Source organism: Hyla sarda, unplaced genomic scaffold (genome assembly GCF_029499605.1).
Source record: "Hyla sarda isolate aHylSar1 unplaced genomic scaffold, aHylSar1.hap1 scaffold_18, whole genome shotgun sequence".
Taxonomy (NCBI): Eukaryota; Metazoa; Chordata; class Amphibia; order Anura; family Hylidae; genus Hyla; species Hyla sarda.
This window is the reverse complement of record NW_026608445.1, coordinates 1,419,695-1,445,637: the sequence shown is the minus strand read 5'-3', so window position 1 is coordinate 1,445,637 and position 25,943 is coordinate 1,419,695. Positions and strand designations below refer to the sequence as shown.

General features: G+C 43.2%; 1 protein-coding gene across 1 annotated transcript; it reads left to right on the top strand.

Moving 5' to 3' along the window:
• The first annotated feature begins 15,312 nt into the window (after window positions 1-15,312).
• Window positions 15,313-22,111, top strand: LOC130313979 (uncharacterized). The gene is made up of 6 exons (XM_056552712.1): window positions 15,313-15,355; window positions 15,661-15,987; window positions 19,165-19,467; window positions 20,395-20,514; window positions 20,641-20,684; window positions 21,965-22,111. The coding sequence occupies exons 1-6, from the start codon at window positions 15,322-15,324 to the stop codon at window positions 22,031-22,033; spliced, it is 897 nt and encodes a 298-aa protein (XP_056408687.1). The 5' UTR covers window positions 15,313-15,321; the 3' UTR covers window positions 22,034-22,111.
• The last annotated feature ends 3,832 nt before the right edge of the window (window positions 22,112-25,943 follow it).

Here is a 25,943-nt window from a genome sequence, read left to right as displayed (position 1 = left end):
TCCAACACACCTTGAATATCCGCTGGACTTATGGGCAGCCAAACTTAATTTGTGGCCGCAAATAGCAGAGTTTGCCCTGGAAAAGCTGTCCTGCCCGGCCAGTAGTGTGCCATTAGAGCGGGTGTTTAGTGCAGCGGGGGCCATAGTCACCCCAAGGAGAACTCGTCTGTCCACAAAAAATGTGGAGAGACTGACCTTTGAGAAGATAAATCAGGCATGGATCAGCCAGGATTTCCACCCACCAATGCATGATGCATCAAAGTAGATTGACCATGGTGCCACACCAACACTTCACAAATATGTATTATGCCAAACAGATTTAAGGTGCTACCCAGTTACAAACATTCCTCCGCATCAGGCCTTTTTTCACCCACCTTCGTCACCGGCAGGGCCGGTTTTAGACTTAATGGGGCCCTGGGCAAAATTAAAAGTGGGGCCCCAAAAGTCGAACAAGTCAGTCACATTTAGTTAATTCAGGATGTAGCATGCCAAGAGTGTTACAAGTTTAATAACTTCTTGAGGATGCAGGGCATACCTGTACACCCTGTACCCGCTCCCCTGCTATAACACGGGCTATCAATTGCTATGTCTAATGCAGTACATCACCGATCGTGTTGATCACCGCATCTAACGTGAAAGTAAAACTGTTCCTGGCAGCTCAGTCGGGATGTTCAGGATTGCCGAGGTGAAATCGGCTGGATCAGCAGAGTGCCGATAACACTGATCTATGCTATGGAAGATTGCATGTTATAGTCCACTATGGGGACTAAAAGATGGTGTAAAAAAAAGCTTTAAAAAAGTTAATAAATGTGATTTAACCCCTTCCCTAAAAAAAAGTTTGACTTACCCCCCTTTTCACATTAAAAAAATGTAAACAAAACATATGTGGTATTACCACGTGCGTAACCATCCAAACTATAAAATTATAATGTTAATTAAACCGCACGGTCAATGGCGTATATGTAAAAAATTTCCAAAGTCCAAAATTGCATATTTTTGGTCATTTTGTATACCCTAAAAAATGTATAAAAAGCTATCAAAACAAAAATGGTACCAATAAAAATTACCAACCACAGCGCAAAAAAATTGCCATCATGCTGATAACGGAGCTGGATGTGGATCCTCTACCTGTGTGGCTGATGACTCGGACCGTATCAGGGAGCAGAGTCTAAGGTGCCGCTTGTCTTCACCAGAGCCCGCCACAAGGTAGGATGGGCTTGCTGCGGCAGGCGACACCCAGGTCGCTACCCTCGACACGACTCAACCACACAAGTAACTGGGCAAGGCGAGGTACCGAAGAAGAAGGCTGTAGCGTAGTCAACATAGCAGAAAGTCAAGGCAGGCGACAAAGGTTCGTACTAAAAAATTGTAGCAGGAAGGTCTGGATACAGGGGAATGGCAAAACAGGCAATAAGGAATGCTTTTTCTCAGGCTATAGGCACTGAAGATCCGACAGGGGTGTGCGGTAGGTGCAACAACTTATAATGTGGTGTCAGGTGTAGTCACTGATTGTGGGCGTACTGGCCCTTTTAATTTCAGAGCTCCGGCGCACGCGCGCCCTAAGGGACGGGGACACGCGTGCCGGAGCTGAGAGAGAAAGAGAGCTGCAAGTTTGGTCTCCCCTTCCTTTTACTGCTCAAGAAACTTTTGAGGAGATTCTGATCTAGGATGTTATCCTGTGATTCCCAAGACCTCTCCTCTGGTCCAAATCCCTCACAATCTACAAGAAAGAAACATTTTCCACTGATGAGTTTGGAGTCTAGAATTTCTTTGTCAGAATATACATCCGAGGTACCAGAGATGGGAGTAGGAGAAACTTCCTTTTTAGAGAAGCAGTTATAGTTGACGGATTTCAAGAGGGAGACGTGAAAAGAATTTGGAATCCGAAGGGAGAAAGGGAGATGAAGAGAAAAGGCCACTGGATTTAAGCATTTCTTGACTTTGTAAGGACCCAAATAGCGTGGACCCATTTTCTAGCAGGGTACTTTGAAGTGGATGTATTTAGATGACAACCACACTTTGTCCCCGGGTGAGTATTCGGGAGGAGGACGTCTTTTCTTGTCTGTTTGAAATTTAATACGGGTCATGGCACGAAGTAGGGAGAGACGAGTCTTCTTCCAGATGGAGGAGAAGTTGCGTACAAATTCATATGCCATAGGGACACCGGAGGGAGAAGACAAGGGCAAAGGTGGACGAGGATGAAGTCCATATACTATGAAGAAAGTTGAAGATCCTGTGGATTCAGTATCTCTATGGTTGTAAGAAAACTCTGCCCAGGGTAGTAGATTGGCCCAGTCGTCTTGGCGTGCAGAAACAAAGTGGCGAAGCTAATCTCCCAAGACCTGATTCTCCCTCTCAACTTGACCATTAGATTGGGGATGATAGGCAGAGGAGAAATCCAGCTTAACTTGAAGATGTGAGCAGAATGCCCTCCAGAATTTGGAAATAAACTGGACTCCCCGGTCAGAGACAATATGTGTCAGTAATCCATGGAGACAGAAGATATGGGAAATAAACAGTTTAGCTAGTAGAGGTGCAGATGGTAAACCAGGCAAAGGCACAAAATGAGCCGCTAGAAGGAGGAAGGTCTGTAATGAAGTCCATTGCATTGTTAGTCCACGGCAGGTAAGAGACAGGCAAAGGATGTAGAACATCGGCTGGCTTGGCATGTGGTGTTTTGTCCCGGGCACAGACTGGGCAGAAACGATCAAAGTCTGTGACAACCCGTTTCGGAGTTGGCCACCAATACTGTCAGGATATTAGTTGCAAGGATTTATGGATACCGGCATGACCAGCCAACAGATAGGAATGACCCCATTTCAAGATTCGGAGTCTCAGACAAGGAGATACATAAGTCTTCCCAGGGGGCATATGCTAAAGACTTGCTGGTGCTGCGGAAATAACACGATCAGGAGGAACAATATGTTGAAGATGTGATTCCAGGTCTTGTATTTCAGAAGATCTTGATAGAGCATCAGCCCGAAGATTCTTCTCTGCTGGACAGAAATGAATAAAAAAGTTAAACCTGGAGAAGAACAGGGACCAGCGAGCCTGTTGAGGGTTGAGATGATGAACAGACTGAAGATAGAGTACTGTAAGTTCTTGTGATCCGTGTAGATGGTTATTGGATGCACTGAGCCCTCCAAGGCCAACTTAATAGCCAGAAGCTCACAATCTCCTACAGTATAATTTCTCTCTGCTGAAGAGAAAGTCTTAGAGAAAAATCCACAAATCATAGTCCTGCCCTTGGAAGATCTTTGTGTCAAGACTGCTCCAGCACCAACTGAAGATGCATCCACCTCTAAAGTAAATGGCTTGTCCGGATCAGGTCTTGACAACACCGGAGCAGAAGCAAAGGCAGACTTTAGGTGCTTGAAGGCTTCTTCGGCCTCTGGAGTCCAGACCTTCAGATTGGCAGTTTTCTTGGGGGCTACCACGGTGAAATAGTGAGGAATAAACTGCCGGTAATAATTGGCAAAGCCAAGGAAGTGCTGAATCGCTTTCAGAACAGAAGTTTGAGGCCACTCCAGTACAGCGGATGATTTGCTAGGATCCATTTGAAGTCCTTGACTGGTAACAATATACCCCAGAAATGGAAGACTGTTTTTTTCAATGGTACACTTTTCAAGTTTTGCGTAGAGTTGGTTATTTCGGAGACGTTGTAAAACTTGACGGAGATGGAGACGATGAGTGTGGAGATTTGGCGAATAGATGAGAATGTCATCCAAATAGACAACGGCACAGAAGTAGAGAAGGTCTCGAAAAATGACGTTGACAAACTCCTGGAAGTCTGCTGGTGCATTACATAGGCCAAATGGCATTACAAGGTACTCAAAATGCCTGTCTCGAGTATTAAATGCAGTCTTCCACTCATCCCCTTCTCTAATACGAATCAAGTTATAAACACCATGAAGATGCAGTTTGGAGAAAATCCGGGCACCTCGCAGCCAATCAAACAACTCCGAGATTAAAGGAAGGGGATAACAGTTTTTTACTGTAATTTTATTCAGTCCTCGGTAGTCGATACAAGGACGCAACGACCCATCTTTTTTTTTCCACGAAGAAGAACCCGGCTCCGGCAGGAGAAGAGGATTTCCCAATGAATCCCTTCTGAAGGTTCTCCTGGATGTAGGTTGACATGGCCTGGGTTTCAGGAACAGACAAGGGGTAGATTCGGCCCTTGGGAGGTGTGGTGCCAGGCAGTAAATCTATGGGACAATCGCAAGGGTGATGTGGAGGCAAGACTTTAGCTTGCTTTTCTCTGAAGACATCAGCAAAGTCCTGGAGGAACAAAGGCAAACCGGGCCGAGGACTAGATGAAAATTTCAACTTGATCACACGTATATGAATACAGTGGTTGTTGCAGTACGGGCCCCAGCAAAGAACTCCAGTTTTCCAATCAAGCTGCGAAGCATTGAGTTGCAACCATGGCAGAGAGGAGAAGTACAGTGTGGGAGAACGTAGAAAGACAAGTTCTCCCTATGGGAGACTCCGACTTGCATAGATAATGGTTCTGTGCGATATAGCACGGTACAGTCCAGTCTTTCTCCATTGACCATAGAGATTAGCAGTGGTTTTAAAAGGCGGGACACCGGCAGATGATACCTATGCACTAGGGAGGAATCAATAAAGTTTTCTTTAGAAGGAAGAAGAAGCTGGACTATCAGATTTAAGCGTGGAGAGGTGGAACTCACACCTTGAGAGGCCTCTCCCACAAACCCTAGGTGCGAGCGTTTCCCTTTGGCTGTGGATGCAGAGGACAATCCTTAAGGAAGTGATCTGCGCTGGCGCAGTAAAGGCATAGATTTTCGGTTCATCGGCAAGTTCTTTCCTGCAGGGTCAGGCGAGACCGATCCACTTGCATAGCCTCCACTGTGGGAGGCAACATAGAAGGTTGCGGTAGTTGCTGGAAGACCGGTGCCAGACGAGGAAAGCGCTAAGGTCGTGCAGATTCCCTTTCTTGTTGTAGTTCCTCTCATTGCTCAGAGAAACGGATATCAATCCGGGATGCCAATTGTATAAGTTCATTCAGGTTAGATGGCAATTCCCAGGCAGCGAGGCCATCCTCAATTTGACTTGATAATCCTCTCTTTAAAGTAGCACATAGAGCTTCATTATTCCAAGACAACTCTTACGCCAGGGTCCGGAACCGGATGGCATACTTGCCCACAGTGTAGGTGCCCTGAGAAAGACTCAGCAAAGCCGTCTCAGCGGAGGAAGCTCGAGCAGGTTCTTCGAAGACAGTACGAAATTCCATCAGGAATGCCTGGAGATTGGTAGTGATAGCATCACTGCGATCCCACAGCGAAGTTGCCCAGGCCAAGGCCCTACCAGATAGGAGACTGATGACGAAGGCCACCTGTGTTGTTCCATGGAGAACTGGTCCGCCATGATGTTCAATTCGCATAGAGCACTTCCGTCAAAAATCTACGACAGGACTTGGGATCCCCATCAAACTTCTCTGGAAGCGACAAACAGAGTTTGGTTCCGGAGGAGACTTCAGCAGCAGGAGGCTGTACTGGAGCTGGAGGAGACTGTGGCGGGTGCTGCTGGGCAGATAGCAACTGCTGCATCATGGCGTATAGCTGGTTAAGCTACTGTGCCTGCTGGGCCAACTGTTGTGACTGAAGCACCAAGATAAAAGCAAGATCCGTGTTGTCAGACAGAGGAACCCCTGTGGAATCCATGGCCGGATCTTACTGTAACGGAGCTGGATGTGGATCCTCTACCTGTGTGGCTGATGACTCGGACCATATCGGGGAGCGGAGTCTAAGGTGCCTCTGGTCTTCACCAGAGCCTGCCGCAATGCAGGATGGGCTTGCTGCGGCAGGCGACACCCAGGTTATTACCCCCGACATTGCTCGACCACACAAGTAACTGGGCACAGCAAGTCCCGAAGAAAAAGGGTGTAGCGTACTCAACGTAGCAGAAGGTCAAGGCAGGCGGCAAAGGTTCGTAGTCGAAAAACGTAGCAGATAGGTCTGGATACATGGGAATGGCAAAACAGGCAATAGGGAATGCTTTCTCACAGGCAATAGGTACTGAAGATCTGGCAGGGGGGTGTGGGAGGTGCAACAACTTTTAATGTGGTGTCAGGTGTATTCACTGATTATGGGCGTCCTGGGCCTTTAAATTTCAGAGCTCCAGCGTGCGCGCGCCCTAAGGAATGGGGAAATGCGTGGTGGAGCTGAGAGAGCGAGAGAGCTGGAGGAGCAGAGCATGGTGAGTGACGGGCCGAGATTCGCATGCGGGCGCGTCCCGCGATGCGAATCCCAGCCCTTCTGTCTGTCGGGGACACGGGGACACTTGCTCACGGATGGTGCTTGCTTTTTGTATAGCACGGACAGTGCTATACAGAAAAATAAAGTAGTATAATAAAATAAAACCTACATAAATTGGGTATTTTTGCAACCATATAGAACAAATATGTGTCCCTTTTACCAAAAAGTGCACTGCGTAGAAACGGAAGCCGCTAAAAACTACAAAATTGCATTTCTTTTTTCCCCAGAAATAATTATTTTTTGGTTTCGTCATAGATTTTTTGGTGAAATGACTGATGTCACTACAAAGTAAAATTGGTAGTGCATAAAACATGCCCTCGTATGGGTCTGTAGGTGGAAAACTGAAAGTGGTATTTAGAAGGTGAGGAGGAAAAAACGAAAGTGCAAAAATGGAAAAACGCTGAGTCCTGAAAGGGTTAAAAGATCAGGAGCACAAAGCGTATGTCCCTGTAGACACAATATTTGCTACACACACAATACCGCTATATTGTTCCTAAATAAAAACCACGATCTATAGAGCAATAGATGGTTGGACACACCGGAGAGAGAACTTTTGATTACACGCCCTGAAATACACTACTGTGCATGTGTGTGTGTGTATATATATATATATATATATATATATATATATATATATATATATCATAGGAAAGAAAAGAAAAAAAAAAGAAAAAAAAAATATATATATATATATATATTTCCCAACCAGAGTGTATGCAGCTGTTGCAAAACTACAACTCTCAGCATGCTGGGATTTGTAGTATTCCAACAGCTGGAGGCACCCTGGTTGCGAAACTTTGATATATACACACACATGCATATATCAGTGTTTCCCAACCAGGATGCCCCCAGCTATTACAAAACTACCAATCCCAGTATTCCCAAACAGCCTAAACAGCTGGAGGCACCCTGGTTGGGAAACACTGATGACAATATATATATATATATATATATATATATATATACACATCTCAAATGTTAGCGCCATGAGATTTTGCAACGGCTGCAATATTTTCTGCACTAGGGTTGGGCCTTAGGTAGGCCTAGTTACAGACGCACCACTGTATATCATATATATAAAAAAATTGATACATACACACATGCATACATACAACACGTACATACTCACACATATATCATGCATGTGTATATCCATACATGCATTACATGCACATACAGCACACTATACACAAATACATGTAACAGATAAACTGTTTACATCACACATGTACATCTGCACATTACATCTATTTACTTTTATTGAAAGCTTGCTGAGTGCATTAAATACTTCAGGAGCTGCTAGATATTCATGTGTCCTGGTGCCTGCAGACTATCTACCCCATTGTCGGCTGACAGTTAGCTAAACTGTGCGATAGCAGCAGCAGGAGGAGGAGACGGGGGAAGGAGGGGGGTGCGTTAAAGGAGCCTCTCACTGCCAGCATTATGTAAATGAACTCTGCAGCGAGGCTCAATCCTGGATACCGCAGGGCTACACTGCTTCCCCAGCTACAAACACTCTAGCAGCGCAGCGGGCCCTCTGGAGTACGGGGGCCCTGGGCAATTGCCCAGTTTGCCATGCCCTAATACCGGCCCCGGTCACCGGATACTGGTATTGCCACCCACCACGCCATTCTGTCACCGGATCACTTCCAGGACTCCTGATGCTGCTGTTACCTCCAGGCTGTCTTATTCTTCCACCATATGGTCTCCACATGCTTCCGCCTACTCCAGGCTGAGCCATTCAGCCACTATATGGTCTCCTCATATGCCACCAACTCCAGGCTGTGCCATTCAGCCACTATTTGTTCTACTCATGCTGCTGCCAACTCCAGGCTGTGCCATTCAGCCACTGTATGTTCTACTCATGCTGCTGCCAACTCCAGGCTGTGCCATTCAGCCGCTATATGTTCTACTCATGCTGATGCCTACTCCAGGCTGTGCCATTCAGCCACAATATTGTCTCCTCATCTACCGCCAACTCCAGGCTGTGCCATTCAGCCACTATATGTTCTACTCCTGCTGCCGCCAACTCCAGGCTGTGCCATTCAGCCCTTATATGTTCTACTCATGCTGCCGCCAACTCCAGGCTGTGCAATTCAGCCGCTATATGTTCTACTCATGCTGCCGCCAAATCCAGGCTGTGCCATTCAGCCACGATATGGTCTCCTCATCTCTCGCCAACTCCAGGCTGTGCCATTCAGCCACTATATGTTCTACTCATGCTGCCGCCAACTCCAGCCTGTGCAATTCAGCCACTATATGTTCTACTCATGCTGCTGCCAACTACAGGCTGTGCCATTCAGCCACTACATGGTCTTCTCATCTGCTGCCAACACCATGCTGTGCTATTCAGCCCCCATATGGTTTACTGATGCTGCTGGGCCTGGGACATTACCTAAAAATGTTTTATGTTAGCACTAGCTACCATAAATCTTCAATTTAAATTTTAAAATTCATCTTTAAATCTTAGGGATTGTGAGGCTCTATGGTCTCCTCATGCTGCCGCGAGCTGCAGGCTCTGTCATTCAGCCACTATATGGTTTTCTTATGCTGCTGGGGCTGGGACATTACCTACAAATTTTTATGGAAACACTAGATACCATGAATCTTCAATTTAAATTTGAAAATTCATCTTTTAATCTTAGGGTTTGTGAAGCCCTGATGTCGCCTCATCTGCTGCCAACTCCAGGCTGTGCCATTCAGCCACTATATGCTCTACTCATACTGCCGCGAGATGCAGGCTGTGTCATTCAGCCACTATATGGTTTACTGTTGCTGCTGGGCCTGGGACATTACCTACACATTTTTATGGTAGCACTAACTACCATAAATCTTCAATTTAAATTTTAAAAGTCATCTTTTAATCTTAGGAATTGTGAGGCCCTATGATCTCCTCATGCTGCCTCGAGCTGCAGGCTGTGTCATTAAGCCACTATATGGTTTACTGATGCTGCTGGGCCTGGGACATTACCTACACATTTTTATGGTAGCGCTAGCTACCATAAATCTTCAATCTAAATTTTAAAATTCATCTTTTGATCTTAGGGATTGTGAGGCCCTATGGTCTCCTCATGCTGCCGAGAGCTGCAGGCTGTATCATTCAGCCACTACATGGTCTCCTCTCTGCCACCAATTCCAGGCTGTGTCATTCTGCCAGATTATAGTCTCCTCATGCTGCTGCCACCTCTAGGCTCTGTCATTGTGCCGCCATGTGACTCCTTGTTAGTTTGGGTTTTGTGGTCATACAGTATTAGGTCAAAGTAAACACCGGGACATTAAACTTGGGAATCTAAATAAATCTTACATTTAAATTTAAAAAAATTGATGTAATCTTTTCAAGACTGAGGCCCTATGGTCATCGCCATCATATTACCTGTGGATTTATCAAGAGAATCCAATGAAACAACTTGGAGCGATAACAATGAACCAGGTGGTATTTCGTCTGGCGGAGGAAAACTAGCTCGGTTTTAAGATACAGTGTCAAAAGCCTTCTCTATGTCAAGACCCAGTATCGAAATAGGGACTTTCTTAACTGAGGCACATTGTATGATGTTTAGAACCTTTCGTATATTGTTGGGAGCCTGCCTGCCAGGGATGAAGCCTACTTGGTCTTTATGTATGAGACTGGGTAGTAGTTTATTCAATCGCCGAGCAAGGATGGACGTAAACAACTTGGCATCTAGATTAATAAGGGATATGGATCTATAATTGGAGGGCAACAGGGGATCTTTATTAGGCTTTGGGATGACCACCAATGATGCCTGCAGGAAATCAGGTGGCATAGGCGAACCAGTCAATAATTTATTACAATAATCAACAATATGCGGAATTAGGATAGGGGCAAATTTCTTATAGTATAGGGCAGAAAGACCATCTGGGCCTGGAGCCTTGCCCGGGCGTAGATCGGAAATCGTGGCCTCAACCTCCTCGGATGTGACAGTTAAGTTAAGGGAGTCTCTGGCAGAGGGAGAAAGTGAAGGAAGAGATATATAGGATAAAAAAGAAGAAATAGAAGCTGGGGAAGGGGGGGATTGGCGAGTTCCATATAGAGCTGAATAGAAAGAATGAAAGACGGAATATATCCGGGAAGGGTCTGAAGTTGGCACTCCAGGTTTTAATTGGATTCTATGTACCTTGTTAATATTTTGCCTATTTTTTAGCATTGAAGCCAGATTCTATCCATCCGCAGGTGAGTGCTATCCGTCTGAGGCAGTAGTGCCGCAAAGAGAGCTGAGACCTTGCCTTGTAGGTCAGTTACGGATTCCGGTAAACCACGAATGCGCACATTGGCCCAGCGAGGCCGGTTCTCAAGGTCTTCTATTTTAACCCCTTAAGGACATAGGGCGTATCCATACGCCCCCATTTCCAAGTCCTTAAGGACCGAGGGCGTATGGATACGCCCTGAGCATTTCCGGCCTCCACCGTTAGCCGGAGGGGAGCCGGGGCCGGATGCCTGCTGAAATCGTTCAGCAGGCATCCTGGCATATCGCCCAGGGGGGTCATTATGTCCCCCCATGTCGGCGATTGCCGCAGATCGCTGGACTGAATTGTCTCCAGTGACCCGATGACCCGGAATTACTGGTTGATCGGGGCCGTCAGAGACGGCCCCAAACAGCCAGAGCCTGCAGGAGTGAGGTGGCACTGGTGCCACCTCACGATCGCCCTGATTCGTCGGCCGGTAATCAGGGCGCCTGCTGCGGGTGTCACTCCCGCAACCCGCTCCGCCCCTCTTCCGGAGGACGTGAGCGGGTGCGGGCAGAAGACCCAGGGTGCTGGGGACCCCGATCCCCGGCGTCCCTGTTGGGATCGGGGCCCCAGGAGCGATGGCGGCGGCGAGGGACTGACCTGCAGTGTGAATCGTTGGAGGTGAGTGACAGCCTCCTGCTGTTGCTTAGCAACAGCTCCCAGCATGCAACAAGGGCCTGCTGGGAGCTGTAGTTATGCAACAGCAGGAGGCAGACCACCACAACTCCCAGCATGCCCTTATGGGCATGCTGGGACTTGTAGTTTTGCAACAGCTGGAGGCACATTCTTTCTATGGAAAAGTGTACCTTCAGCTGTTGTGTAACTACAACTCCCAGCTTGCACAATCAGCTAAAGTGCATGCTGGGAGTTGTAGTGGTGCATCTGGTGGTTGCAGAACTACAACTCCCAGCATGCCCGTTGGCTGTCGGTGACTGCTGAGAGTTGTAGTTTTGCAACAGCTGAAGGCACACTGAGTTAAGTAGTCAACCAGTGTGTCTCCAGCTGTTGCATAACTACAATCCCCAGCATCCCCAGCCAATGTAGTATGCCTCCGGCTGTTGCATAACTACAAGACCCAGCATGCCCTTCCGCTGTCCGTACATGCTGGGGGTTGTAGCTTTTGCAACAGCTGAAGGCACACTGGTTGCAAAACACTGAGTTTGTTACCAAACTCGGTGTTTCCCAACCTGTGTGTCTCCAGCTGTTGCAAAACTACAACTCCCAGCATGCACTGATAGACCGTACATGCTGGGAGTTGTAGTTTTGCAACAGCTGGATGTTTCCCCCCCGCCCCCCCCCCCCCCAATGTGAACGTACAGGGTATATATGGGCGGAGGATTACAGTAAGTATCCGGCTGCAAGTTTGAGCTGCAGCAAATTTTCTGCCGCTGCTAAAACTTCCAGCGAGAAACTACTGTGAACCCCCCGCCCGTGTGACTGTACCCTAAAAACACTACACTACACTACACTAACACAAAATAAAATAAAAAGTAAAAAACACTACATATACACATACCCCTACACAGCCCCCCTCCCCAATAAAAATGAAAAACGTCTGGTACGTCACTGTTTCCAAAACGGAGCCTCCAGCGGTTGCAAAACTACAACTCCCAGCATGCACTGATAGACCGTACATGCTGGGAGTTGTAGTTTTGCAACAGCTGGATGTCCCCTCCCCCCCCCCAATGTGAACGTACAGGGTACACTCACATGGGCGGAGGATTACAGTAAGTATCCGGCTGCAAGTTTGAGCTGCGGCAAATTTTCTGCTGCAGCTCAAGCTGCCAGCGAGAAACTACTGTGAACCCCCGCCCGTGCGACTGTACCCTAAAAACACTACACTACACTAACAAAAAATAAAATAAAAAGTAAAAAACACTACATATACACATAGCCCTATACAACCCCCCTCCCCTCCCCAATAAAAATGAAAAACGTCTGGTACGCCACTGTTTCCAGAACGGAGCCTCCAGCTGTTGCAAAACAACTACTCCCAGTATTGCCAGATAGCCACTGACTGTCTAGGCATGCTGGGAGTTTTACAACAGCTGGAGGCCCCCTGTTTGGGAATCACTGGCGTAGAATTCCCCTATGTCCACCCCTATGCAATCCCTAATTTAGGCCTCAAATGCGCATGGCGCTCTCACTTTGGAGCCCTGTCGTATTTCAAGGCAACAGTTTAGGGCCACATATGAGGTATCGCCGTACTCGGTAGAAATTGGGCTTCAAATTTTGGTGGGTATTTTCTGCTATTACCCTTTTTAAAAATGTAAAATTTTTGGGAAAACAAGCATTTTAGGTAAAAAAAATAATTTTTTTTACATATGCAAAAGTTGTGAAACACCTGTAGGGTATTAAGGTTCACATTACCCCTTGTTACGTTCCCCGAGGGGTCTAGTTTCCAAAATGGTATGCCATGTGTTTTTTTTTTGCTGTTCTGGCACCATAGGGGCTTCCTAAATGCGGCATGCCCCAGAGCAAAATTTGCTTTCAAAAAGCCAAATGTGACTCCTTCTCTTCTGAGACCTGTAGTGCGCCAGCAGAGCAATTTTCACCCCCATATGGGGTGTTTTCTGAATCGGGAGAAATTGGGTTTCAAATTTTGGGGGTTATTTTCTGCTATTACACTTTTTAAAAATGTAAAATTTTTGGGAAACCAAGCATTTTAGGTAAAATTGTTTTTTTTTTTTTACATATGCAAAAGTCGTGAAACACCTGTGGGGTATTAATGTTCACTTTACCCCTTGTTACATTCCCTGAGGGGTCTAGTTTCCAAAATGGTATGCCATGTATGTTTTTTTGCTGTCCTGGCACCATAGGGGCTTCCTAAAGGTGACATGCCCCTCAAAAACCATTTGTCGCTCCTTCCCTTCTGAGCCCTCTACTGCGCCCGCTGAACAATTAACATAGACATATGAGGTATGTGGTCACTCGAGAGAAATTGGGTTTCAAATACAAGTAAAAATTTTCTCCTTTTTACCCCTTGCAAAAATTCAAAAATTGGGTCTACAAGAACATGCGGGTGTAAAAAATGAAGATTTTGAATTTTCTCCTTCACTTTGCTGCTATTCCTGTGAAACACCTAAAGGGTTAATACACTTACTGAATGTCATTTTGAATACTTTGGGGGTGCAGTTTTTATAATGGGGTCATTTGTGGGGAATTTCTAATATGAAGACCTTTCAAATCCACTTCAAACCTGAACTGGTCCATGAAAAATAGCGAGTTTGAAAATTTTGTGAAAAATTTCAAAATTGCTGCTGAACTTTGAAGCCCTCTGGTGTCTTCCAAAAGTAAAAACTCATAAATTTTATGATGCAAACATAAAGTAGACATATTGTATATGTGAACCCCCCAAAAAAAATATTTTGAATATCCATTTTCCTTACAAGCAGAGAGCTTCAAAGTTAGAAAAATGCAAAATTTTCATTTTTTTCATCAAATTTGGGGATTTTTCACCAAGAAAGGATGCAAGTTACCATAAAATTTTACCACTAAGTTAAAGTAGAATATGTCACGAAAAAACATTATCGGAATCAGAATGATAACTAAAAGCATTCCAGAGTTATTAATGTTTAAAGTGACAGTGGTCAGAATTGAAAAAAAAGCTCCAGTCCTTAAGGTGAAAAAGGGCTCGGTCCTTAAGGGGTTAAGTTCCAATAAGTCAAGTTTGTCAGAGTGCTCAGTTATAGCGTTTTTGTCAGCCTCCACCAGATCGTTCGCTCTCAATTCAATATCAGCCACTCTATTGCCCAAATCGCCCACCTGTTTAGCAAAGTCTGCCACAGCTTTAGTGAGTTCAGATTTGAACATAAGTTGGATGGACCTGTACAGCTCTGTAGGGTTCATCGGGTCAGTCGGCAGGACCAGTTGTGGCGTCTCATCAGTGATGTCTTCCTCTTCTGGGGCTGCAGGGCTGGAAGCGTGCGAAGGTGTTGGACTTCTGACCGGACCTGAAGATCTCGGGTATAGTTTGTGATAAGGAGCGCTTTAAGCCACCTGCTCGATTCTTCTCCATCACTGTAGGTGCAGCCCGGTGTCAGGATAGGAGATGCCGCTAGGGAACTGATAAATCAGCGCTAATGTAGGCTAAATCCCGGCAGGTGGTGCAGAGCTCACAGGGAACACGTCCTGCTCAGCGAGCTGTACGCATGCGCCCCCAATAACAGTATTATTTCACTATAACAGCACACACCCCGTGCGTGTTAGGACAAGGCAAAGTGTTCTACACCCCTATTGAGCCTCTCTGTCGACCAGAAATAGCTGTTTTTAAAAGTGATTCACCGCAAATAAATTCGGACCGAACCAAATTTTTTCGGAAAATTTTTCAAAAATGTGCTCATCTCTAACCTGCACCATAGTAAGCCCACCTATGTGGACCCTTCACAGTACAGATAAACTAACAAGATTTCTTTGCTCAGCCTGCTGCTTCTGCACAAATGTCAGATTATGTTGCATTTCTGAGAAAAATATGTTGCATTATAAGAAGTTTTGTATTAGATGCTGAGTTAAAGGAGTCTCATGGTTTATTAACTGTCCAATGACCTTAATTATTATGAGAGTACAATCCTTGTTTTGGGGTTAGAATGTGTTTCTTATTGTTGTACAGTTTTTCATCTCTCCATCAGATGAGATGTGTACGCATTTTGGTAATGTCTTTCATACTGACACAGGAGGAGCCAGAACTCTTTACATTTCTATATATGGTCACAATTGGGGAATATAATGTAGTACAGTATAATATACATTAATATTCAGTATACACTGAACCACTGTGCGGAACAGAAGATACAGAATGGGCATTGTCTATATACTTCTTCTAATTCAAGGTAAGAAATTTGACTTTCCAGCAAGAAATTGTAATTAGATAAAGTAAAATATGTCACACGAGACACAAAGATATATATATATATATATATATATATATATATATATATGTGTGTGTGTGTGTGTGTGTGTGTGTGTATAAAGATGTCATATTTTGATGTTCTTTATCTTTGATTTGTGTTTTCATTGTTTTAACAATTTATATTGAAGGAAATGTCATATGTAACCTTCTTTGCCTTATTGCATTTGTACTTTAAACACTCTTTTTGTACTTATGATGCATATTAACAGATCTGTACTGTTACAGGGATCACTGGTCAAATTGTATTGCATGAGCCGCAGAACATTGTATCTATGGATGTCAATGGCACTGCAGTCATCACTTGTGTGTCCAATGAAAACTCCTTCGGACCATTATTCTCCTGGTATCATAAGAAATGGGGAAGTATTAAAGACATAGTCCGTGTGAAGTCATGCATTAATGATAATGATACACACAAGTACGCCTGTAAACATGAGAAAAATGCGACCACTTTGGAGATATATAATGTACAGATCAATGATTCCGGAGTTTATTACTGTAGATATCATAATAGACTGAAATTTGGCAATGGCACATGTTTGAATGTTGAAGGTAAGATAATATCGCCAGATATTTCATTACTTATAGTCACAGGTTTAGAGAAGTTTTGGTACTGACCTACCTAAAGGGGTACTCCGGTGGAAAAAATTTTTTTAATCATCTGGGGCCATTAAGTTAAACAGATTTGTGAATTATTACTATTTGAAAATCTTAAAATCTTAATCCTTCCTGTACTTTTCAGCTGCTGTATACTACAGAGAAAGTTCATTTTGAATGTCTTTCCTGTATGACCACAGTGCTCTCTGCTGACACCCCTGTCCATGTCAGGAACTGTCCAAAGCAGGAGAGGTTTGCTATGGGAATTTGTTTCTGCTCTGGACAGTTCCTGACATGGACAGAGGTGTCAGCAGAGAGCACTGTGGTCAGACAGAAAATAAATTCAAAAAGAAAATAATTTCCTGTGGAGCATACAGCAGCTGATAAGTCCTGGAAGGATTAAGATTTTAAATTGAAGTAATTTACAAATCAGTTAAAATAAACTGTTTTCCACCGGAGTACCCCTTTAACTATGTTTTGAATTCTCAAATTCAATGAGCATGAAAGCACTTATGTTCATCTTGACTCATGATGGTGAAAAAGTTTAGAGAGTCTTCTATCTAGAGCCATGGATAGCTCAATAAAATGATACCTGACTATCAGTTGCTGGATCCTGACTAACTTCTTCAACTATCTCTGAAGACTATATCTGAATATTAGAAGACATGTTTTCTGTTTGTTTTCACTTACTTTAAGTAAATCTTGGGGTCTACAATGACCTCCTGATGAGTGGTTTAAAACACGTTGCGAGGTGGTGGTGGTGGTCCGTATTGCATCTACCTTTAGCATATATTGTACATCTTCATTTGGGATAACGTAATATTGGTCATGTTGATATTTATCAACACCTGTGTTTTTGGACTATTACAGTCTTGGTGATTTAGGTTTTTAAGGGCAGGTGGTTTTTAATGTGGGAGGGTCTCGTTGTTGTATGTATTGATTCTATAATAAAGTGATTCTGCTATTTTAAAATCCAGTGTAGTGCCAGTGCTTGTAGGTTTTGTATTTGATATTGGCTGACACATGGTATGTGGGGCTACTAGAATTCTTGTAGGTTGTTATATCTCTCTATCAATTGCTAGATCTTGACTTCTTTTCTATTCCTTCAACTATCTCTGAAGACTATATCTGAATATTATAAGATATGTTTTTGTGTTTGTTTTCCCCCTACTTTAAGCAATTCTTGGAGTCTACAGTCTTAATTGTCACTGTTATGTGTTATAAAATAATTTTAGATTTTAAAGGGGTTCTCCACCATAAGGTGATTTTAGTACGTACCTGGCAAGCAGTAATGGACATGCTTAGGAAGGATCTGCGCTAGTATTGGGGCTAAATGGCTATGTTGTGAGATTACCATAATACTGTGGCTAGCTTTCTGTGAACTTGTATTTCCTGTTTGACTTTTCTTTTTTTGACTACAAATCCCACAGGTCCATTTTCCTTCCTCCCACACATCAGCCACCCCACCCATTGAAACATAAATGAGCTGAATCCATTCAAAGACCTGTGGTTTTCAATCAGGGTGCCTACAGCTGTTGCATTAGTTGCAGATTGATCTCTCTCCCATCAAGCAATCGCTCCAGCCATTGAAACAGACAGGCTCCCTGTCATCAGCTGACTAATGAGTCAGGTCTCCGCTACACTGCAAGCTGGGAAAAATCTGAGACAACAGTCATTTTGTATACTGATAAAAATAAATATTGGGGTGAAAATCACAGAAGAATTGTGAGAAAACTGTCCCACACAGGTACAGACACTATATTATGAACTACACTAACTTCACAGCCCCTGTAGCATAGTCAAATAAAAAAAATTCTTGGAATACCCCTTTAACCCCTTAACGACCAAGGACGTATATTTACGTCCTTGGCCTGCTCCCACGATATAACGCGGGGTCACGCGGTGACCCCGTGTCATATCGGGTCGGTCCCGGGGCTAATAGCGCGCAGCAGCGCTATTAACCCTTTAGACTCGGTGTTCAAAGTTGAACGCCCCGTCTAAAACGAAAGTGAAAGCTGTCCGGCTGCTCAGTGGGGCTGATCGGGACTACCGCAGTGAAAATGGGGTGTCCCGATCAGCTGGGATACGAGCGGAGGTCCTCTTACCTGCCTCCAGCCTGTCCCCTCGCCGATTGATTGCTCCAAGCCTGAGATGCAGGCTTGAGCAATCGACCGCCGATAACGCTGATCATTGCAAAGCTATGGCTTTGCAGTGAACAGTGCTGGCAATCAGTGTGTGCAGTATTATAGGTCCCTATGGGAGCAATAACACTGCAAAAAAAGAGTGTAAAAAAAAAGTTCATAATAGTGATTTAACCCTTTCCTTAATAAAAGTTCAAATCACCCCCCTTTTCCTATAAAAAAAAAACACCATGTAAATAAATATAAACATATGTGGTATCGCCGCGTGCATAAATGTCCGAACTATAAAAATGTGTCATTAATTAAACCGCACGGTCAATGGTGTACGCGCAAAAAAATTCCAAAGTCCAAAATAACGTATTTTTGGTTGCTTTTTATATCATGAAAAAATGAATAAAAAGCGATCAAAAAGTCTGATCAATACAAAAATGGTACCGCTAAAAACTTCAGATCACGGCGCAAAAAATGAGCCCTCATACCACCCCATATGGGGAAAAATAAAAAGTTATAGGGGTCAGAAGATGACAATTTTAAACATATAAATTCTTCGGCATGTAGTTATGATTTTTTACAGAAGTACAACAAAATCAAGCCTATATAAGTATGTGGCGCCTATATGGCGTTTTTCTTCAATTTCGTCGCACAATGATTTTTTTTCCGTTTCTCCATAGATTTTTGGTGAAATGACTGATGTCACTGCAAATTAGAATTGGTGGCGCAAAAATAAGCCATCATATGGATTTTTAGGTGCAACATTGAAAGGGTTATGATTTTTAAAAGGTGAGGAGGAAAAAATGAAAGTGCAAAAACGGAAAAACCTGTGATCCTTAAGGTGTTAAGGTGGCCATACACATTTAATAGCTTTTGGCTAAACATCTGGTAACATACTGCAAGCATGTTGACTACTATGTTTCTGCTATTTATTGTTGAATACGTAAGTTTACAAGTACTATATACTTTATACAATGCTGGTTTCATTCTGTATTTACAGATGTGTCCACTTCAAATAGTTCAATTTATATTGTCAGTCATGTCCAGCCTTCGCATCCTGATAACTCTTTACAGATGGCTTGTGTAGTACTTGGGGCTCATAATGCAGTAAATTTATCCTGGAACATCTCAGGAACATATCACAAGGGCCATACAATCTCAAAAGAAGGTTCGGATGGGACATGGACTGTATTGAACTTTATTTCCCTTCCAAAGGACAACTGGCACCATGGTGTGAAAGGGATTTGTGAAGCTTGGATAAAATCCTCTCCTATCAGTGTTCACTGGGAAATATCAGGACAAGGTAACAATAGATTTTAGAAGTGAGGTGACATATTTCTGGAGCTACTTCTTGGCTTCCACAAGGCATGCTTAACATTAATAGACCTCTTTTCTGTTGTAGAGGTCATGTTTTTTAGGGTTCATTGTTTAAGGGGGGTATTTTATTTTGTTTCCTCCTACATGTTATTAATACCCTTTTGTGTATTATCATTGTCATTTATCAAAAATATATAAAGAAGACTGTGTTTGTATTGTAATAATCGAGTTTCCTGTATTTAAAGGGTACCTTTCATCAAATAAACTTTTGATATATTTTAGATTAATGAATGTTGAATAACTTTCCAATAGCATGTTAATGAAAAATATGCTTCTTTCTATTGTATTTTTCCCGATCAGTCCTGTCAGCAAGCATTTCTGACTCATGCTGGAGTCCTAAACACTCAGAGCTGCCAGCCTACTTTGTTCACAGCCAAACAGGCTGTGAACAAAGCAGGCTGGCAGCTCTGAGTGTTCTCCTTTGTGAACAAAGCAGACTGGCAGCTCGTAGTGTTTAGGACTCCAGCATGAGTCTGAAATGCTTGCTGACAGGACTGGTAGGGAGACCCCTAGTGGTCATTTCTTCAAAGTGGAAAATTAAATAGAAAGAAGCATTTTTTTATAACATGCAATTGTAAAGTTATTCTGCATACATTAATCTATAATATATCAAAAGTTTTTTTGATGAGAGGTACCCTTTAAAGTTGTCTTCATGATAAGTTTTTTAGTTTGTGATGCTCAAAGGTAAGTTCCTGAGAGAACATAATTGTAATAGGTACCATACCTTATACTAGGTTTATTAATCTTAAACTTTATGAGCACTGTAATGAATTTACAAGATAAACAGCTTCTGAATCAGGAAAGGACATGAGACGTTTAATCTAACATCCGAAGTCTGGCAATTTCTTTACAGGGGAGATCCATGGATGTGTTGCCTGTAAATGTGAAAACTTCCGGATACCTGTGGTCACTGCTGGGATTTTACTGCTGTTGATATTGTCTATTCATCTTATATGCACTCTCAGGCTCACAGGTAACGCATACATCACTGAGGAATGTTGAAACAGTTTCTACAAAAATTGCCACCCTACTGCCTATAAGTTTCCTATATTCAAAGTAGATTAATACTGTATATACTTGTTGTTTTTTTGTATTGCAGATAATAAGACTCCATGTGTAATGGAGAAGAATATTGTGATTGAGGTAAATATATAATGAACATAGTATAGTAAATCTTCAGAGTAGTTTTCATGAAGGCCACATTTACTTATGATCCTTACTTACCACATACGGTTGGTTCTTTTTATATTTATGATAAAGGGAGGTTTGTATATCTCTTTTTTTAATCCCTCTAGTGCATTCCACCCTCCAGTCCTACCGCAGGGATAAAATACAGTGGGGAAGATTCATTAAAACTTGTGCAGGGGAAGGTTGCCCATAGCAACTAATCAGCTTGCTTCTTTCATTTTTTCATTTTTAAAGAGACCTCTTAAAAATGAAAGAAGCCATCCGATTGGTTGCTATGGACAACTGGGCAATTTTTCCTCTGCAAAGATTTTAATAACTCTCCCCCAGTTTGTATTTATGCAGTCTACTATGAAAGCCACATCCGACATCTGACCATTAGTGCATGTATATATATATATATATATATATATATATATATATATATATATAACTTCAAAAATGGTGCCGCACTCCAAATATCCAAAAAATAACTATTTATTCCACAGCACTGTTTGACACGTGGAATAAATAGTTATTTTTTGGATATTTGGAGTGCCGCACCATTTTTGAAGTTATCTACATTTGGCTGTGATCGAGCCTAAGGGGCTGGCACCCGTCTACTGTGGTAAAGTAGTGCTGCAATTTTTTGGACATTTATATATATATATATATATATATATATATCTACATATCTATAAACATGCTTGAGTCTCTATATTTCCGTACACATCCGGATCTACACATCTGTAAACATGTGCAGGACACAAATTCAACTGACCACAGACTGTAAATAAAGTTTAAGCTTGTCAATATTCGTACACTGACACACAATTAAATATAGAATATCTATGTGTATGCCTATGATATGATGTTTATATACATACACAGATAAGTACATTTAAAAGGTAACAACCTGTCCCTTCTATAAGTGCTTATTCATCTTAAAAAATTGAGATAAAGACCCCTAAACTCCCCAGATATATTACACGTGATAACAGAAACAATATTCTTCTTTAATATTCACCAATAAATGATATATGGCAGGGTCTTTATGGGCTAATTTTTCTGAGTTTTAACAAGTGTCTTTGTTTGTTATTTCTTTTTTAAAGACTTCAAACCTACAAGTGCTGTTTGGGCATAATATACATTTACATAAATCCAAAGTCAATAGAATGCACAAAAACTAAGTATATTCTATATTGTATTGAAAGAAATAACACACAATGAATAACATATATATTTTTTTTTATTTCTAGGATGAAGTTACCTATTCAGAACTGAATATAAACAATCTTACTAGATTTAAAAAGCATCATGTACTGTGAAATCCAAGAATATTGTATAAACAGTGGAAAAAAAGCACTCACCAAGAAGAGCTACTCTTATGTTTGAAAGTTATCTGATTATCAGGCTGTGAATCTCTGTTGTTGTTATTTCAATAATTAGTTCAATAACCTGACAACAATCTTATTTTTTTTAACAAAAAAAAAAAAAAATCCACTATTTATATATGACCTTCATTGAGAGTCATGACCCAAATAAAGATCAGACAGTTAATACCATGGTGGAACATTGCGGACCAGGGTACATCGCAAGGATACAGCAACTAATAGTATCCTGAGGTGGGAGAGCTGGCACCCGGGTCCCCTAAAAAGGGGGATTCCACGGGGCCAGTATCTCCGCCTCAGGAGGAATTGTTCCAATACGCCTGACTACATTGCACAATCCCGAGATTTACGCACCCGCTTCAGGAATATAGGCTACCCAGATCGATACGCCACAAGGAAACGGAGTGAGGAGTTATTGGTCCCACGACCAAAAGAAGAGACCAACGCCCCTCTAAGAATGATAGGCACTTTTGATGAAGCATCTGGTTCCATTAGAAGCGTATTGGCCAAATATTGGCATGTACTCCAAATGGACAGCGATATCTCTGAAGTGATAGGTGACAGGCCCTCAATCACCTACAGGAGAGGGAAGAGCCTTAGGGATATGTGGACACAGAGTCATCTACCACCAGCTATTAACAATAGGAATCAGTGGTTGGGTGTGTCATCGAGACCCAAGGGCTGTTTCCAATGTGGCAGATGTAAAGCCTGCAATCTGGTGAGAAAGACTAAAATCTTTGAGGACACGACCAACAACATAAATCACGTGATTTGAGATTTCATTAACTGTGACTCGTGTGGCGTGTTTTATGTGGCCACATGCCCCTGTGAAAAGAAATATGTGGGGAAAACCATCAGGGCCTTTAAGAAGAGAATCCTCGAACATCTGATGGATATTCGCCATAAAAGGGATACATCTTTGCCAACCCACATAAATGATATACATGGGGGCTCTACAACAGGCTTGACCTTTGTGGCAGTGGAATGGATCAGACCACTACCACGAGGGGTGATATAGATCATCTACTCCTACAGGGAGAGTGTAGGTGGATTCACAAACTTAATTCCACCACACCTAGAGGACTTAATGAACAAATTAACCACTCCTGTTTTTTATGAGATGTTCATCCTGGCCCCCATTAATTGAGCACCATTATAGGTAGCTAGTGGACCCTTAGAAGGCGTCCTAAGTAAGCTGGGTGCTCTAGAAAGTGGAAAATAGGGGCTATTAGGAGGTTCCAGAGCTGGACCGCCCTTTTTAGGGTGGCCACCCCGCCTAGGCAGTAGGGCTTAAGATAGGGTGTTTTAGGGCACTAACTTAGGCTCACTAGGCCCATGCTTATTCCCCTCATGCCCTCAAATAGGGATCCCCCCATTTTACGGGGGTCAGGATAATGTTAGTTCCTTATCTCACATGCTGTACTCATGATTACTCGTATCTAAGTCTTTGTGAAGATGTTATCATCCTCCCCTTATTCCTCACAATATTTGGAAGGGGTTTACCCCCAATTATCCTTGCGCTGTGCCCTGGTAACATTGGTACATTGTGATGATTTCTGGCAATGTACATATTTTTGATTATTTTACTTGTCTTATTGGTCCTACTACCTGAGTGAGGCTGCTCCATAAGAGATTTTTTATTGTCTTTTCACCAGCGACTTAGTTGTTTACTTACCAGCCGAAATCACATATATTATGGACATGCCGTTCTGTCTTTGAATGGTATGTGAGCTGCTCCAATCAGATCGTGAAGGGCGGGGACTTTCCCCGGCACTCATTCCCTGTCATGAGGTTGTGGCTAATTGGAGCGCACACTGGATCCACTGCGCAAGCGTGGACCTGTGTTGTGCGTTCCACGGGATACTTCCGGTCTTCTGCCGGAAACCCGATGACGCTTCCTCGGTTCAGCATATCAGCTGACCGATATGCGGTCACATGATCGCTGGCATTCCGGATATAACCGGAGTGCCGGCGTGTAGCGGGCAGAGCGCCAGTAGCCTTAAGTCTGGTTCCCTGCCATTGCAGGTGCGCTCCGCTCCCCGCTCTCATACCACACCCGGACTTCAGAAACGTGAGTGTTTGGCCCTGGCCGTGCTTTCTTTTCACAGGCAACTTAGATTTTGGACAACAGTCCTAATGTGCGCTATATCTGTGCCTCTTTCTTTAGGTATCACAGGAGAAGGCTAGGTAGGAGGTCCTTTCTAGCTGCCTGATTTGGAACACATTTCTACATTCATGGCATCCTGATTATGGTGGTATTTTTTCTTTCTTTCACAGGTGCCTCTGATTCCCTGGAAGTCCGTGTGTAGCTATGAAACTTTAGTGTCAGGTCTTTGGTGCACAAATGCAATGCACATATCCTGAACACTGGGGACCCGATTCTATATTATTTACACATTAAATTTTATATTTTGTCTTGTACTGAGGTACTGTTAGTAACTACCCCTGATGAAACCGCTACAAGCGGTGGAAACGCGTTGGGTTATCTACATATAATTGTAGTATACATAAGGATATCTGTACAAGAGGCACTAACTAGTGCCACGATATTACAGGGTTCACTTTAGTGGTGTTATTTTATGTAATTTATAGTAAAAGTTACGTTTTAATATGCACTTCCCTACCTTCTATCTTGTTTACCATGAATTTTCCCTCAACGTTATTTCTTATTTCACTAAATGTCTTATATGCCTCTTTTTTAATTTTTACCAGTGTTGGGGGTCAAGAACAAATAGGGCATGGAGAACAGAAGGCACCATAGAAATAATCCTTATGATTGTAAAGCAGCATAACACTGGGGATCTTAGTACAGAAAGGTCTGCTTTGTTAAAGGGGTTAGCCGGCCAACGAGCAGCACCCACATTCTATGCGGGGCTGCATCTCCAGTCTCGGAAAGCTCTTTGTTTCCAGGACTGAAGATGTGACGTAATGCTGCGCCCCCTTGTGACATCACGCAATCAGGAAATCAGCAGCAATTGCTGAAAAAGGTAAGGGGATTACCAGAAGAAACAGTCTTATTTGAGAATGAGGAGAATAAAATACAGCCCTTGTAAGAAAGAAAACCCTGAGCAGCCGTGAGAGAGGGGGAACATGAGTTCAGTCTATATGGGGAAGGGGGGGCATGAGCAGCAGTCTTTGTGAGAGAGGGGAGCAATGAGTAGCATTCAGTATATAACAAAGAAAAACAGGCGACCTGCACTCACCGTCCAAACGCTGATAGTTCGGCTCCAATCTCGGGCTGCTTAAACCGGCATGGTAGACAAAGATAGCGTGGGGCGCTCAGAGCGCCCCATGCTACCTTTGTCTACCATGCCGGTTTAAGCAGCCCGAGATGGGAGCCGAACTATCAGTGTTTGGACGATGAGTGCAGGACGCCTGTTTTTCTTTGTTATATACTTTTACTTACTGGGTTTCCCATTGTCCTAGCACTGCTGTCAGCTGATTTGATCTGGTTGGTTGCTCGAGCGTCCACATTTCCTTCTCGAGGAGCTGCAGGTACCGGTGCCACTATTCTATTTTCTTATTTTATGCTTCTTTGAGTAGCATTCAGTGTGAGGTATGGCATGAGCAGCAGTATATGTGAGCAAGGGAAAGAGCAGAAACCCTATGTGAGAGATCGGGGTTCATGAGCGTCAATCTGTGCGAGGGGGGCCATGAACAGAATTCTGTGTGAGAGGGAAGACCATGAGCAACAGTCCACGTAAGACAGGGGACCAAGAACTGTAGTTTCATTTAGAGACAGGCAATGTTTTATACGAAGTAGAATGACAGTATTAATGGATAGGGTGCTATAGAAGGTAGGGTTGGCTGTAGAAGGGATGGACCAAATATGGCTGGGCAGCAAACT